Source organism: Vipera berus (assembly GCF_964194415.1).
Source record: "Vipera berus genome assembly, chromosome: 6".
Classification (NCBI taxonomy): domain Eukaryota; kingdom Metazoa; phylum Chordata; class Lepidosauria; order Squamata; family Viperidae; genus Vipera; species Vipera berus.
The window spans coordinates 41,630,961-41,647,727 of NC_138208.1; the positions used below are offsets into that span (position 1 = coordinate 41,630,961).

A 16,767-nucleotide genomic window follows, 5' to 3' on the forward strand; every position below is an offset into this window, starting at 1 on the left:
TTACATTTCCAATGCAGGATTGCCACTCTTCTTTGTGTTCAGAAATCATTTACAAAGAAGCATTTTTGTTTTGTAGTGGAATATTTCAGACTATTTCTTCCAAAGAGGTGAAATTATTGAAAAGGAATTAAACAAGGAAGAATCGGTGTTACAGAAGCAAGCAGAAGAAAAGGGGATAACATTGAACCGTCCCTTCCATCCAGCACCACCATTCGATTGCCTCTGGCTTTGCCTATATGCCAAGCTCGGTGAACTCTGTGTAGATCCACGCCCTGCAGTTAGAAAGAGTGCTGGACAGACTCTATTCTCTACAATTGGTGCTCATGGAACTTTACTGCAGCATTCAACATGGCATACAGTTATATGGAAGGTACTGACGTTTACATGTAATAATATTGTTCTTACAATGTTTGATCCCAGTTCTTTTTTATATAAATATAAGACAAAACAGTTTCTAGAATTAGAAGTTTGAGTCATACTGTTGAAAAGGCAACTATTTGCTTTTTTGAAAATTGAAGCTTTTGCTTGGAAATGTCAAAGAAAAGTCAAACTATGTGGACTGCTTCTTGTTCATCATCAAATTACTGTATTGGATTGCAATTAAATACTGTTTATGAAAACCAACCACATACAGGTAATTCTCATTAAGCGACTACAATTGGTTCCAGTAAAATTGTTGCTGAGCAACATAGCAACTAAGAAAACCATGTGACTGAACTAGAGAGATTACAGAGATCACTGATTGCTGTCCTTTCATTCAGTTAAAGATCTCTCATACAATGTCCTCTTCCCTTTTTTTTCTTCCCCCCCCCCTGCAGTGTAGAGAGATTGCTTAAACGAACTGTTAGCTGCTTTTTCCCATTGGGCAAAGCATTCCTTAAAAAATGCTAACTGCAAGTTAACAAACTCAGTTCCTTGGCCTTAACTAATTGATTAGAATCATCTGGCCAGCTACAGCTGCTGCCTGAAACTGAGTAGATCTTAATCACACTAAAGGCTTTTGTTGTCATAAATATATGTTCTGCTTGAAAAACACGTTTTTTATTACTGCTGATTGTGTGAAGAGTCACTATCCAAATCATTATGCAAGACAGTAACTAAATAAGAATTACCTTTATTTACTTTTATGAAAAGAAATTTGGTTTATATTTTATGTCACAGCAGTATAATCCATTGCACCCCTTAATTTTAATTTAAGACAAATCAAGCAGTCAGATGGTTTGAAATTTTATTGATCTTTAGCCACATTGTGTTCTCAATAGAAGACAAAATTTACATGCAAACAACACTTTTAATAAACTGATTACCTATGTCATCTTCCTGCTTATCTTAGTAGAATAAATAATGATTTAAGAAAAGAAAAACTTCCGATTTTCTTATTTCTCTAGGAATTAGATAGAGGAGATTGAACAAAGTTTGTTTTGAATTATCTATCCATCTTATCACTTATTTCCTTCATTGTCAGTATACTCAACAACAACAACAACAACAACAACAACAACAACAACAACAACAACAACAACAATAATAATAATAATAATAATAATAATAATAATAATAATAATAATAATAATAAGTAGTAGTAGTAGTAGTAGTAGTAATAGTTGAAAAGGACCTTGGAGGTCATCTAGTCCAACCCCCTGCTAAGGCAGGAAACCCTATACCATTTCAGACAAATGGCTGTCCAGTCTCTTCTTAAAAACTTCCAGTGTTGGAGCATTCACCACTTCTGGAGGCAGGTTGTTCCACTGGTTAGTTGTTCTAACTGTCAGGAAGTTTCTCCTTAGTTCTAGGTTGCTTCTCTCCTTGACTAGTTTCCATCTGTTGCTTCTTGTCCTGCTTTCAGGTGCTTTGGAGAATAGCTTGACTCCCTCTTCTTTGTGGCAGCCCCTGAGATATTGGAACACTGCTATCATGTCATTCCTCACCCTTCTCTTCGTTAAACTACACATACCCAATTCCAGCAACCGTTCCCTATATGTTTTAGCCTCCAGTCCCCCAATCATCTTTGTTGCTCTTCTCTGTACTCTTTCTAGAGTCTCGACATCTTTTTTACATCGTGGTGACCAAAACTGGATGCAGTATTCCAGGTGTGGCCTTACCAAAGCATTGTAAAGTGGTATTAGTACTTCACGTGATCTTGATTCTTTCCCTCTGTTAATGCAGCCTAGCACTGTGTTGGCTTTTTTGGCACCTGCAGCACACTGCTGGCTCATATTTAAGTGATTGTCCACTAGGACTCCGAGATCTCTCTCACAGTTACTACTATTGAGCAAGGTACCACTTATACTATACCTGTGCATTTGATTTTTCCTGCCTAAATGTAGAACCTTACTTTTTTCACCATTGAATTTCATTTTGTTAGATAGCGCCCAGTGTTCGAGTCTGTCCAGATCCTCCTGTATCTTAAGCCTATCTTCTGGAGTATTGGTTATTCCTGTCAGTTTGGTGTCATCTGCAAATTTGATGAGTTCCCCATCTATCCCCTCATCCAAATCGTTGATGAAGATGTTGAAGAGCACTAGGCCCAGAACAGAGCCCTGGGGCACCCCACTACACACTTCCTTCCATGTAGATGCAGTTCCATTGAGGACCACACGCTGAGTACTGCCTGTCAGCCAGCTACGAATCCATCTGGTGGTGATGATATCTAACCCACATTTTTCTATCTTATCAAGTAGTAGGTTGTGATCTACTTTATCAAATGCCTTACTGAAGTCCAAGTAAATTATATCTACAGCATTCCTCTGGTCCACTAGTTTTGTCACTTGGTCAAAGAATGCAATAAGGTTTGTCTGGCACAATCTGTTTTTGACAAACCCATGTTGGCTTTTAGTGATAACTTTGTTCGCATCAAGGTGTTCGCTGATTTGTTGTTTGATTATCTTTTCCAGAATCTTCCCAGGTATTGAGGTCAAGCTGATAGGTCTGTAGTTTCCTGGATCTATTTTTTTCATTTTTTGATGATGGGAACTACATCAGCTCTCTTCCAGTCCTCTGGTAGTTCCTCAGTGCTCCAGGATCTTTGAAAAATATAGTTCAGTGGTTCTGAGATCACGTCTGCCAGTTCCTTGAGAACCTTGGGGTGTAATCCATCTGGTCCTGGTGATTTGAACTCATCTAGGCTGGACAGGTGCTCACTTACCATTTTCTTGCCTATCTTAACTTGCGTTTCTATTCTGTTTTTTATGGCACTGGTTTTGGTAGGTTGGACTGTTTTTTCCCTTTGTGTAAAGACAGATGCAAAAAACGAGTTAAATAGTTCTGCTTTTTCCCTGTTGCTTGTCACCTTCTTGCCACTTTCCCCCACTAATGGACCAATCATTTCCTTAACTTTTTTCTTGTTTCTTATATGTTGAAAGAAGCCTTTTTTTGTTATTTTTGACTTTAGTCACAAGCCTTAGTTCATTTTGAGCCTTAGCTTCCCTCACTCCATCTTTGCAGGCACGGGCTGTTTGCTGATATTCTGCCTTAGTTATGTGCCCCTCTTTCCACTTCTTATACTTGTCCTTTTTATCTTTCAGTTTATCAGAGAGTTCTTTATGCAGCTGTGCTGGTTTCTTTGTACATTTTAGATAGCTTATCTGGTGTTAAATACCAGTGATACATCATCTTATAAAACTTTTCTTTTAAATTGTAATTCAGTGTACATTTTAAGCTTTTTGTCCACATATTCTCCCATTGTTCCAGCATCAGTTTATATCCAAAGTTCCTTGCCCACTATATCATACAAAGTTTTACGTGTTCATTTTCCAAATTCAATATCAATAGCATTTTATAAAACTTAGTAATATGTTCATCACTACCACATAATAATGTTTCAAATTCATTCATTTTTAACAAAATCAAACCCTTAACACTTTTTATCTAATTTAAATATTTCTTTCAGTTGTTGATATGTAAACCAATGACAAGCATAACCCTCTGATTCTTCCTTCGATTTAAGAGTAGGGTCACCTGAACTGAAAAGTATTATTTTACCGTAAGTCTACCAGTCCGGCTTCGCAACCATTTCTTTTCTTAAAAAAAGCTTCCTGTGGGGACACCCAAAGAGGCAACTTTGTGGAGAATCTTGTTTTATATTTATTCCATACTCTTAGTATGGCACATCTGACAAAGTGATTATTAAAATCAACAATAACTATCATAACATAAGTAACTGTGCCAACCATACCTTAATTCATGACCTTCCAAATCAAGTTGCCTCTTATTCTGGAGGTTCATCAAAATACAATTTTACATCTGGTAAATCCAAATCCCCTCTTTCCTTAGCATCTTGCAATAACTTATATCTAATTCTTGCCATATGAACTTGGAAATATCCCCTTGCCATTTATTAAATGGAGCTTCAGTTGCAAGTATTGGTAATGTCTGGAACAGAAGAAGCATCTGTGGTAAAACATTCATCTTAATTACAGAGATCCATTCAGATAAATGGGGCTGTTCCATAGGACAGATATGGTGACAGGGAAGGTATAATTCCTGGTTCCCATAAGATGACATTGCTTAATAGAAGGGTACTAGTATGATGAGCAAATATGCCCATCTTTGCAGTTCTTCTGGACAGTCTTGCAGATAACATGGCTCTTTGCCCTGTAGGGCTTTATAGACGATAACTAGGGATTTGAATTATGCCTGAAAGCTCACTAGAAGTTACAGCAGCTCCTGAAGCAATAGTGTTATACAGTTAGAGGAAAAATTATTTGATACCCTGCTGATTTTGTACATTTGCCCATTGACAAAGAAAGGATCAGTCTATTATTGTAATGTTAGGTTTATTTTAATAGTGAGAGTCAGAATAACAACAAAAATATCCAGATAAACACATTTCAAAAAAGTTATAACTTGATTTGCATTTTAATGAGTGAAATAACTATTTGACCCCTTCCCAAAACGTGTCTTAGTACTTGTTGGCAATCTCAGAGGTCAGACATTTCTTGTAGTTGGCCACCAGGTTTGCACACATCTCAGGAGGGATTTTGTCCCACTCGTCTTTGCAGATCCTCTCCAAGTCATTGAGGTTTTGAAGCTGATGTTTGGCAGCTCGAACCTTCAGCTCCCGCCACAGATTTTCTATGGGATGAAGGTCTGGGGACTGGCTAGGCCCCTCCAGGACCTTAATGTGCTTCTTATTGAGCCACTCCTTTGTTTTAGGCATTGTCATGCTGGAATACCCATCCACAACCCATTTTCAATGCCCTGGCCGAGGGAAGGAGGTTCTCGCCCAAGATTTGAAGGTATATGGCCCCGTCCATCGTTCCTTTGATGTGGTGAAGTTGTCCTGTCCCCTTAGCAGAAAAATACCCCCAAAGCATAATATATCTACCTCCATGTTTGACGGTGGGAATGGTGTTCTTGGGGTCATAGGCAGCATTCCTCCTTCAAACACGGCAAGTTGAGTTGATGCCAAAGGGCTTGATTTTGGTCTCATCTGACCACAACACTTTCACCCAGTTCTCCTCTGAATCATTCAAATGTTCATTGGCAAATTTCAAACGGACCTGTACATGTGCTTTCTTGAGCAGGGGGAGCTTGCGGGTGCTGCAAGATTTCAGTCCTTCACACAGCATAGTATGTTATCAATTGTTTTCTTGGTGACTATGGTCCCAGCTGCCTTGAGATCATTGACAAGATCCTCCCGTGTAGTTCTGGGCTGATTCCTCACCATTCCCATGATCATTGAAACTCCACAAGGTGAGATCTTATGAAGCCCAGACCAAGGAAGATTGACAGTTATTTTGTGTTTCTTGCATTTGCGAATAATCACACCAACTGTTGTTACCTTCTCACCAAGCTGCTTGGCGATAGTCTTGTAGCACATTCCAGCCTTGTGTAAGTCTACAGTCTTGTCCCTGACATCCTTGGACAGCTCTTTGGTCTTGGCCATGGTGGAAAGTTTGGAATCTCTGATTGATTGCTTCTGTGGACAGGTGTCTTTTATACAGGTAACAAGTTGAGATTAGGAGCACTCCCTTTAAGAGAGTGCTCCTAGTCTGAGCTTGTTACCTGTATAAAAAACACCTGGGAGCCAGGAATCTTGCTGATTGATAGGGGATCAAATACTTATTTCACTCATTAAAATGCAAATTTATAACTTTTTAAAATGCATTTTTCTGGATTTTTTGTTGTTTTTCTGTCTCTCATTGTTAAAATAAACCTACCATTACAATTATAGACTGATTGAGTTCTAAGATAGCGGCACCTGGATCGGCTACGGCTGCATTGGCTCTTGAAGGTGAAAGGTTTTGGGAGGGATATTAAGGGATATGGGCCATATGATTAGGAAGGTTTTGATGTGTTTGAACAATGTGGTGGAAATAAGGTAACATAGCTGGCATAGCGAGTTTCTAGCTGTTTCGGAACTGTTGGTGAGACTGTTAAAAGTCATTGGCATTGTTTGGCAAGATCTGACTGCTGGCCCAGCAACGGATTTTATTGCAAATAAGAGCTGTTTCCAAAGGAGGTAGAAGAGGAGAGGTCCCGGGGCTTCTTGAGCGAAGGAACTGTATGAGGCTCTTGGTAGGCCCAGAGGAAGAGAGAGAGGCTTTTGGAGGAGTTGGTGGTGGTGGCAGTGTACTCTAGGAGCAAAAAGAAGCAAGGCCTCTTTAAAGAAAAGGTGGAAGAATCAGGGTCAGAAAAAGGAAAGGAGGTGAGGTTGCCCTGCAGGAATACAAGCTAATTTGAGGGTTAATCCACATAGAGCTCCATTTCCGTCTGTCCTGTTTGCCATCTTTTGCTCCCTAGAGACTAAAATGGATGATCTGAAACTTGAGCTGGCCACGAACAAGAAGTGTGAGAGCTATATGCAACGAAATTTCATTTTGATGTATGCCAATTGGTGTACATTCAAAGTGACAATAAAGTTGTTGTTGTTGTTATCATTTTTGTCAGTGAGCAAATGTACAAAATCAGCAGGGGATCAAATATTTTTCCCCTCTCTGTATTAGCTTACCATGAAATGCCCCAAACTGCTTATGCTACTGCATACTGAACAAGTTATAGCTTTCAAATGCTTTTCAAGGGCAGAACTATGTAAAGCACATTATGGTACTCGAGATGAGAAGTGACAATGCTATGAGTTACTGTAAGTAAGCCTCCCATGCTAAAAATGGGAACAATTGGTACACAAGAGGAACTTGTAGAAAAGCCTTCCTAGCCACCGCTTCCTTCTGCTCTTTGAATCTGAGTTATGGGTCCAAGAAAACCTCCAAATTTCAGACTACCTCTGGGAGAATGCAATTATATTCACAGCTAAAGATGTTCTTATTCAGGACCTCTCCTGCTTATTCAGGAAACCACAAAATCACAGCTGGCTGGTTCTGTTAAGCACCTTAAATATGGCTTTTGTTATGTATGCCAATGTTTGTTGATGTCATAATTTCATAGAAAGAACAGCACTACAAACTATTTTCCTTTCATTGTTTTACTATCTAAATCAGTTTTGGTTTTGAATCCCTAGTTAATAGAATCAATATTCTGATTGAGCATATTTTTAGAATTAAGTGAAATTAGAAAGTGGCCTAATATTCTAATTCTTTATTACTATATAAGCAACAACTGTTTTTATTATAATTAATGTTTAAAAATTCTCTATTTCAAAAGAAAAGCACTTAAAGAAGCTAGCTCTGTTGTAACACTTAAATCTGTAACAAAAGTGGTAACTCAGTTTAAAATTATATTGTAGTAAAATTAAAATGAGAGCGAGTTTAGTGTAGTGGTTAATACATCAGGCTAGAAACTGTGAGACAGTGAGCCTGTCTTGCATGAAGCTAACTGGATGATCTTTCTCAGCCCTAGGAAGGAAAATGGCAAATCCCTTCTGCAAATCTTGCCTAGAAAATTGCAAGGACTAGTCCAGGTGATTGCCAGGAGTCAAAATCGACTTGAAATAAAATGAAATAAAATACCAATTACAAATTCTTCATCACAGAAAAGACATTTGCCAATGTTTTTATTTAATAATTAGATACTAGTTTAAAGATCTTAAATGTTTTATAGGTTCTCTTTAATTTGCTGGATAGAGTGCGGGAATCTTCTACAACTGCTGATAAAGAGAAGATTGAATCTGGTGGTGGTAACATTCTCATTCACCATTCACGAGATACAGCAGAGAAACAGTGGGCTGAGACATGGGTACTAACATTGGCTGGAGTAGCCAGAATATTCAACACAAGGCGGTATTTGTTACAGTCCTTAGGTACAGTGGATTCTTATTTATATTTAATTCAGGGTTTTTATATAGATGTTTTTCTTCTGCAGATGTATTTTGCATGAATACGAAATTTATTTTTCTTATTTGGTTAATTTATTTACTTCATTATGTCATAAGATTTTCTTGCTGATTCTGCATTGAGAAGTAATCTCTTTTATGACAAAAACCCTGTTTCCTTATTGTTAACTGAATCTAAATTAAATGAATTTCAAGTGCAACCAAACAACTTTCTATCAAAACAGCATCCCAAGATAACAGAATCCACTGTTTTTGAATTAGTTCAAATGATTCTTTTAAACATTATTTGTGTAATTACACAGTTATAGAAATGACATAAAATATGTCATTTATGTACAGGTAGTCTTCACTTAACAAAGGTAATTAGGACTGAATGTTTGTTGCTAAGTGATGCAGTTCTAAAGTGTCATTTCATAAAACTGACCACTTAGTGATGAGGTTCTGGCTCTTACATTAAGCACAATGTCATGTGTTTGCCATTTGCAACCGCCTGCCAGATTCCCCATTAACTTTGTTTGTAGGAAGACAGCAGTAAAAGTAGTAAATGACAATCATATGATTGCAAGATGCTGCAGTATTGTAAGCTAGTTACCAAGCACCTGGATCATAATCATAAGCATGAGGATTAATCAACCACCACTTGTTCAGCACCAGCATAAGTTTGAATGGTTGTCGAACATGTAGTCATTAGGCAAGGACTACCTGTATGTTTATATCACACACAGAGTTATGTAATGATACAAATGGGGTGAAATGACACAAATGATGTAAATTAAGCTTTAATTGACATTCTGCTTTAACAGAGGACTTCTTGTGAAATGGTCTCCTAACTTGAATTTGCACAGTATTGTTTAATAGTGGATTGGGCAGTAGATTTGGGATGGTGTCCACGGAGGTACAATATCTACTGAAATCTCACACATCCTTGACGAATAGTGTAATGCAGGGGTTTTCAAACTTGGCCCTTTTATGACTTGTGGACATCAACTCCCAGAATTCCTCAGCCAGCATGCCTGGCTGAGGAATTCTGGGAGTTGAAGTCCACAAGTCATAAAAGGGCCAAGTTTGAAGACCTCTGGTGTAATGTATCTTATTTTGTATACTTTATAACAAATCATTATCTCTTACCAGTGAGCTTTTTAAAATATGTATCAGTGATGATGAAGCATGCAGTATCTTACTGAGCTTTCTTTTCTCCTAATAGGAGATTTTTCTGAAGCTTGGGATGTTCTTCTTGATCACATTCAGTCAGCTGCACTCAGCAAAAACAATGAGGTTTCTTTGGCTGCTTTGAAAAGCTTTCAAGAAATCTTACAAATTGTATCTCCTGTTAGAGAAACTGAAAAACCTGATACACCTCCTGCTATTAATGTTTCTGTGCCTGTCCTCATAGGATCAGTGACTACCACTGACCTTGGAAGATGTTTTATGAGAACTGATTCTATAGGAGAAAGGATTGGAAAATACAGTGCAACTGAGCCCCCTCTGATAACTGATGAAATTGAAGACTTGAATCTTTGGTGGGCTGCATGGAACAGTTGGTTTAGAATTGGTTCAGAAAGTACAAAACCTCCACTTTCTTTTGATAAAATGACTTTTATTCCCAGCCAGCCTTTTCTCACAGCTTTAATACAGATATTTCCAGCCCTTTATCAACACATCAAAACAGGTTTCAGCATGGATGATCTCCAAAAACTAGGTGTCATTCTACATGGTGCAATCTCTGTTCCAATCAGTTCAGATGCATCTCCTTTCATCTTACCATCTTATACTGAGGCAGTTCTAACAAGTTTGCAAGAAGCTGTTCTTATGGCTTTAGATGTCTTACAAAAGGTAACACAATTTTTAAATACTTTATGAAAAGCATGCAGTTTCTTTAATGCTGTCATCCATGGCCTTAAATATTAGTAAACATAATTAGCTTTAATTACTTAATTTTCCTACATCTTGAAAGAAATACTGTTTCAAGTGTCTGCTGAGTATTCTTTATTCAAAAGATCTGTCACAACATAGATTAATGCTACATTTTTAATTTATTATTTATGTATTTGTAGCGTTATCCCCTCAGAGGCTGCCAGAGCCCAGGTCCTCACAGCCCCGGTCCCCTCCATCGTGCTCTGCAGCTACGCTCTCAATGTGTTAGTAAAGTGTCTCTTCTAGCAGAAGCTCACACAAAGTGAGGAGGTGGCAGACTCTTGTCATCAAAAGGGGGGCTTTCAGGAACAAAGATGACCAGCCCCTATGCCCGATAGTCAATATGTGGTGGTGTTTAACAGCCCCAGCAGTCATGGCAGCAATACTCAATGATTTCCCAGCGACTGTTTGGAAACAAGTGGGGTGGGGAAAACCCCGGCTCCAGGCAGCGATAGGAACACAAACAAAGGTAGTCAACATTCTGCAGTAACATCTCGTCCCTCAGGGCAACTCCCCACAATGTCTAAAACTTGCACAAGTAGCAATAATCAAAGTTCGGATGGCCGTTAGTCTCCAGAGCAGCAACAACCATCCTCTCCTTCTCTTCTGTCGTTGCTCACAGTCTCAGGTCTTGTCGGTGCCAACCCCCTTCCCCCCCTGCCCTTTATTGTTAAAATCTGAATTTAGCAACCCCAGCAACTTTCTCTCCTCTCTCTCTCTCTCTTGCCTCCGTTTTGGACATCCACCCTGCAAAAGAAAGCAGTAAAATTCCACCTTCTCACTCTCTCTCACTCTCTCCTTCCCCCCTCTTTCACAGAAAGGGATCAGCTTAAAACCTCCAATCCCCCTTTGACTTCACCTGGTCTCTCTCTGACACAACCACCCCCACCCACCCTTTCTTTCCTACTTTTTCTTTCCTTCCACCTGATCCACGCCCGCCGCGCCCAAAACCAGCAGCAGTCATTGTTTTGTATTTTTATAATTTCATCAAAACCCTTTAGGGCAGGGGTCGGCAACCTGAAAAAGGAAAAGAGCCACTGGGAACCAGTTCCATCACACATAAAAAAAGTGGGAGCCGCGTGCTTGCTTCCATGCACGCGCAAAACAGGTTTTTTTGCGGGCGCGCGCGGTTGCCATTTTTTTATGTGTGATGGAACCGGTTCCCGGTTGCGTGACGGCCCGTCTGCAAAGCTGCCGCCTCCGCTCCCTTCCTTCGCCCGGCCTGCTTTTCCAACCTCACTTCCCTCCCTGCCAAAGCTCCTCCTTTTCTACTCAAACCGATTTTCGGGGTTCCTCGGCTTACACCCCTTGGCGAGAGACCCCAAACGTCCCTTTCTCAGCGCTCCTCCCTCCCTGCCCGCAGAGGCTCTTACCCTCCCCTGGCTCGTTCAACGGGGGGGGGGGAATAGGTCGGGTACCCCCTTCCCCCCGAGAACATGTGTAAATCTCAAAACGACCCCAGCAAGCTTCGCACAAAGCCGCCAGGCAGACCCGCGAGCTGGGGCTCAGAGCCAGCAGCTGGAGGGGAAGAAAAAGATGGCGCCGTCTGAGGAGTCTCTTCTTCGGCTATCTTGCTCTGCCCATCTCCCGCTTGAAAGAACCTCCTCAGCGGATCGGTGCAGTGAAGAGGCCGGGCTTCCTTCGGGGGGCCTTTCATTCCTGTACAAGGGGGATGTTGTGATTCAGGGTCAGCCTGTGGGTTCGGCAGTTGGGTCGGACGACTCGGAGGAGGAAGGGAGTGTTGAAGACCTTGCTGAGGGGGTTGAAGATCTTGCTGATGAGAGCCCTCAGCCAGGCCCCTCCCACTTGGTCACCACGGAGACCCAGCTGTGTGAGCCTGACAGCGTGGATGAAGATGACCCACAGCTGGCCCTGTTCAAGGATGCCCGACGCAGGAGGCAGTCAATTAGGAGTAAACAGAGGAAGGCAATGGGGCTTCTTGGAAGGAGGCAGAGAGAAGCCACGCCCTGAACTCTATATAAGGGGAATGTGTGGGGAGGGCTGGTTTGCTGAAGGCAACCGCTTGGATAGTTCGTGTTTCTTAAAGCTCCTGTTTCTTGGTTTGTGTCTTGTTTGTTTTTGTAGCTATAAATTTGGCAGGCGTAATTCCAGCCTCTTGCCATTTGTAAAGGGGTTGTCCCTGCCTTTTCTGCAGGGCCGGTAGCAGGCTGGTACAAAACAGGGGAAGGGGAACTCTCTGTGCTTTTGTGTGTGCGTGTGTGTGTGTGTGTAAAGCACGAGAGAGGGAGGAAGAGGGGGGGGAAAGCGAGATCTCAAGCCCCGATGTTTCCTGCCTTCCACTGCTGGCGGCCGCCCCGCATTCTTAGCATTCCTAGGCTGTGACTCCGAGGTCGTTGTCGCCGTCTCCGCTGAGCAGCGCCGCTTGGAAGAGAAAGGGAGCAGGACAGGCACGCTCGCCCCAGCGGAGTGGCCGGCCCTCGTTTTAGTAGCGAGACAGTAATCGCTCCCCTCCGCCCCCCCAATGCTCCCGGTTCTCCCGTTCGCCCGCCGCCCCGCTTTCCTTCCTGAATTTTGCGCTTCCTTACCCAACTCCAAACTTTCTCTAGCGCCCCTGTGCTTTAGGAGGGGGAACCAAAGGCAGAGCCGTTTCTCTCTCCCCCCCCGCTTTTGCCGCTCCCCCACCCAACCAGTATCCCGCTTCTCCTTCCTCTTCCCCCCCTTCCTCCCTCTCTCGTGCTTTACATACACACACACACGCACACAAAAGCACAGAGAGTTCCCCTTCCCCCTTGTACAGGAATGAAAGGCCTCCCGAAGGAAGCCCGGCCTCTTCACCGCACTGATCCGCTGAGGAGGTTCTTTCAAGCGGGAGATGGGCAGAGCAAGATAGCCGAAGAAGAGACTCCTCAGACGGCGCAGTCTTTTTCTTCCCCTCCAGCTGCTGGCTCTGAGCCCCAGCTCGCGGGTCTGCCTGGCGGCTTTGCGCGAAGCTTGCCAGGGTCGTTTTGAGATTTACACATGTTCTCGGGGGGAAGGGGGTACCTGACCTATTCCCCCCCCCCCGTTGAATGAGCCAGGGGAGGGCAAGAGCCTCTGCAGGCATGGAGGGAGGAGCGGCGAGAAAGGGACGTTTGGGGTCTCTCGCCAAGGGGTGTAAGCCGAGGAACCCCGAAAATCGGTTTGAGTAGAAAAGGAGGAGCTTTGGCAGGGAGGGAAGTGAGGTTGGAAAAGCAGGCCGGGCGAAGGAAGGGAGCGGAGGTGGCAGCTTTGCAGACGGGCCGCGGCAGCTTTCCCAAGAAGCGGCGCCGCTGCCCGTTCGCGCGGAGGTACGTGCGCACCTCTCCAAAGGTTTGGGGAGGTGCGCGCGCACCTACGGTTGTTCAGAGAGGTGCGCGCGCACCTCTCGGAATGGGCAGCGGTGCCGCTTCTTGGGAAAGCTGCTGTGGCCCATCTGCAAAGCTGCCGCTTTCTCAAAGAGCGGCGCCGCTGCCCGTTCGCACGGAGGTACGCGCGCATCTCTCCAAACGGGCGGTGCCACTCTCCATTTGGAGAGGTGCGCGCGCACCACTGCCCGTTCGAAGAGGTGCGCGCGCACCGGGCGGCTGGGAGCCGCAGGAGACGGCTCAAAGAGCTGCATGCAGCTCTGGAGCCGCGGGTTGCCGACCCGTGCTTTACGGTATAGTCTTAACAGGGTTTTTTAATTTCTAGATTTGTCCAGACTGTAGTATTTTAAATTTAATTTCAATATATTTCTTTCCTCCTTAGTATTAATTCGTCGCTTCTGTCTATGAGGGAGTGGGGATGTAGTCCCCTCCCTTCACTTTCAGAGCTTTTCTTCCTTTAGGGGTCTTTCTCAAGGATTCAGTTAAAAGATAGAAGAGAGAAGATTGATGCTCTCATTAGTTCCAAGGACACTGTGATGACCCAGGGCATAGCACAGAGGCAATGCAGTCAGCTGGCAATTCAAACAGTTCTTTTATTGCTCCAAATTTTCCCCAAATGCTCCCACATTTGCTGGCAAGCCTCCAACAAAAGAACACACACACACACACACACTCCGTCAGCCTCTGGCTGAAAGTAGGTTCAAATACAGTTTAATTAGCATAAGAAAGTACTCAAGGCCATAGAGGTAACAAGGAAGAAAACATAAACTTAATGAGTCTGTTTGAATCCAAGCTTGCCTGAGCAGTTTTCCAAAGAGAGAATCCGAAATACAGTCTGAGGTCTTTAAACCTTCAAGCAACGTGGTCAGTCAGTCCAATAGTCAGAGTTTCCAGGTTTTCCAAACAGAAGTCACAGATCAGCAACAATACACAACACTCCAAGTATTCAGCATTTGTTCCTGACAAATGCCCCGCCCCACAGCATCTCCTTAAATCTCAATCTCCAGGTGTTCCTTGTGGAGAAGGGCGGGACGCTCTCCTCCTGAGTAATCGAGCCTGCCTGTGTTGTTCCCTCCTTCTGTCTACTCTCCATGCTCTAGGATCAGGTGGGGGTGGCCCTTGCTCATCACCTGAACTTTTTTTTTTGCAATTTGACAAAAATACTATGTCTATCTTTGTGTCTGATCTGCATTTTGCACTGTTACTATTGTATCTAAGTAAATCAAATGTTAGCTAATCTGAGAGTTTCATTGATTTCTGAATTGTTACCATGCTAAGTAATGTATTAATTAATGTATTTAATTTAAAGTTTAGAGGTTAAGTAATTACCCTTTGCATCAGTTCAGCAGACTGGGCTGCTTTATCAGTTAAACATATTTTGTAGGAGTAATAGTAGACTTCATGAAGCTTTCTCATGCTAGAGAAACCTAACGCCTACAGCATTTCACATTCCTAAAATATATATCACAAAACTATATGCAAATGTCATATTTTTGCTATGAATTAAATATTTTCTGGAAAATTAATTTTTAATTGGTTTTTATAGGTTATATGTATAGGTTCAGAAAACATGCAAGTAATGTATCCTGCTATCTTTGATCAGTTGTTAGCTTTTGTTGAATTTTCCTGTAAACCACCACAATATGGACAGCTAGAAACAAAACACATTGCCAATGCAAAATACAATCAGGTGAGATGTAACTGTTTTATTGTAAAAAGCTTAGATTGAAAAATATGTATAGTTTTGCATGAATTTATATTATCGACCAACTGAGTTTGGCCAATATTTATGTTATCAACTAATTAAATATGTAAAGTTACCTTTATTTCAGTTTTCTTTTTTCCCCTGTCACTTTCCTACTTGATATTGACATTTTACTTAGAAAAGAAATTACGAAAAAAGTCCTACTTAACAAAGATGGTTTAACTAACTTTTCATTTTCTTTTGCATATTAAATCACATATTTTACTTTTAATAATTTATTTTATGCAATTCAAACATAATGTCAGTGATTTGACTGCATTTGCACTAGTAATGCTACTCAACAAGAAAAATGAGATAGGTAAAATGTGTAAAAATATATTAATTTTTCCTTATTCTGTTTATTATGCAACACAATGGAATCACTATAGATACAACTGTTTGCACCGGTGAGTTAAAATTCTTTAAAGATCATGCTTAGAATTCTTTCTTCATAAACTGCAATATTGCACGTGCTTAAAAGTGTCTTTGAGTAAACATGTAATTGCCAGTTCAAAATATATATGGGATTGGGAATGTCTTTTAAAACTTTTTTTCATGGATCAGATATATTTTTTTTGTAATCTTCAAAAAATGTGCACATAACCAAACTAGGCCTATTTATTTCCTTTTATACAATCTGTTGTTTGTTTGTTTTAGGCAGAATGGGTAGCACTTAATTATGTACCATTTGCAGAAAGATCTTTAGAAGTTGTGGTAGATCTGTACCAAAAGACTGCTTGTCACAAAGCTGTGGTAAATGAAAGAGTCCTTCAAAATATTATCAAGGTAAACATTTTATATAGACTTTAAGCTTACTCTTTAAAATGAGCTGAATTGTTGTTTCCCAAGGTTGGATTGTGAAACTTGCCTGAAGGCCTAAGAGTAGTTTATTAGTATTATTTTTGCAGTTATAAGATTATTTCAAGAATTACACTCTCCCATATCTTTGTTCTTTGAGAATCAATTATTTTGTCAATTATCAGTGTGGATTACATTTAGTTATGTCTTTGTAACCCTTTTCTGATAGCAAGTATTATTTGGAGGATATGAAGATACAGTAATAAAAAACAATACATTATCTTGTTTTAAATTATTAATTTAATTACTTTTCATGGGGGATGAAGTAAAATCTTCAGTCATGTAAGACTGAAGAACATTGCAATTCAGAATTCTTTCAAGTCTTTATTTCATCTGTGGTGCATACTATATATAATAAAGAGAAGAGGCTGATTAAAGTGTTCAGATGTCTTAAGTCTTTCTACTGTTTTGTAAAGCTGAGGTGAGGTAACATAAAAGCCTATCCACACATAAAATGGTAGGGTTAATGTGAAGTATATTCTTTTTTTAGCACTCTTTAATGTTTAAAAATAAATGTATAATTGGTCCATGTAGAGAATGATGAAAGAAAAGCCATGGACACTATATTTTTTGGTATGTGGCTGTTAGTTATTCACATATGCCCTTCAAACTTTGCATGTATTTCCCAGAGCTACACAGTGGACAACCAGCAGTTTTTCTACCATATTTAGGGAATA

General features: G+C 41.1%; 1 protein-coding gene across 6 annotated transcripts in view; it reads left to right on the forward strand.

The window, feature by feature from the left end:
- Positions 1 to 16,767, forward strand: part of MON2 (MON2 homolog, regulator of endosome-to-Golgi trafficking) — a 110,803-nt gene that overhangs the window by 66,401 nt on the left and 27,635 nt on the right. For 3 of the 6 annotated variants that reach the window (XR_014026975.1, XM_081331627.1, XM_081331630.1), the window contains 6 exons: positions 77 to 370; positions 7,999 to 8,197; positions 9,435 to 10,063; positions 15,035 to 15,178; positions 15,622 to 15,639; positions 15,890 to 16,018. Coding sequence is in view for 4 of the 6 variants with exons in the window: in XM_081331627.1 (XP_081187753.1) it covers positions 77 to 370; positions 7,999 to 8,197; positions 9,435 to 10,063; positions 15,035 to 15,178; positions 15,622 to 15,639; positions 15,890 to 16,018 (1,413 nt within the window). In the remaining 2 variants the exon portion in view is untranslated. The remainder of the gene's footprint in view (positions 1 to 76; positions 371 to 7,998; positions 8,198 to 9,434; positions 10,064 to 15,034; positions 15,179 to 15,621; positions 15,640 to 15,889; positions 16,019 to 16,767) is intronic. The other 3 variants (XM_081331629.1, XM_081331628.1, XR_014026976.1) reach the window with 2 other exon arrangements.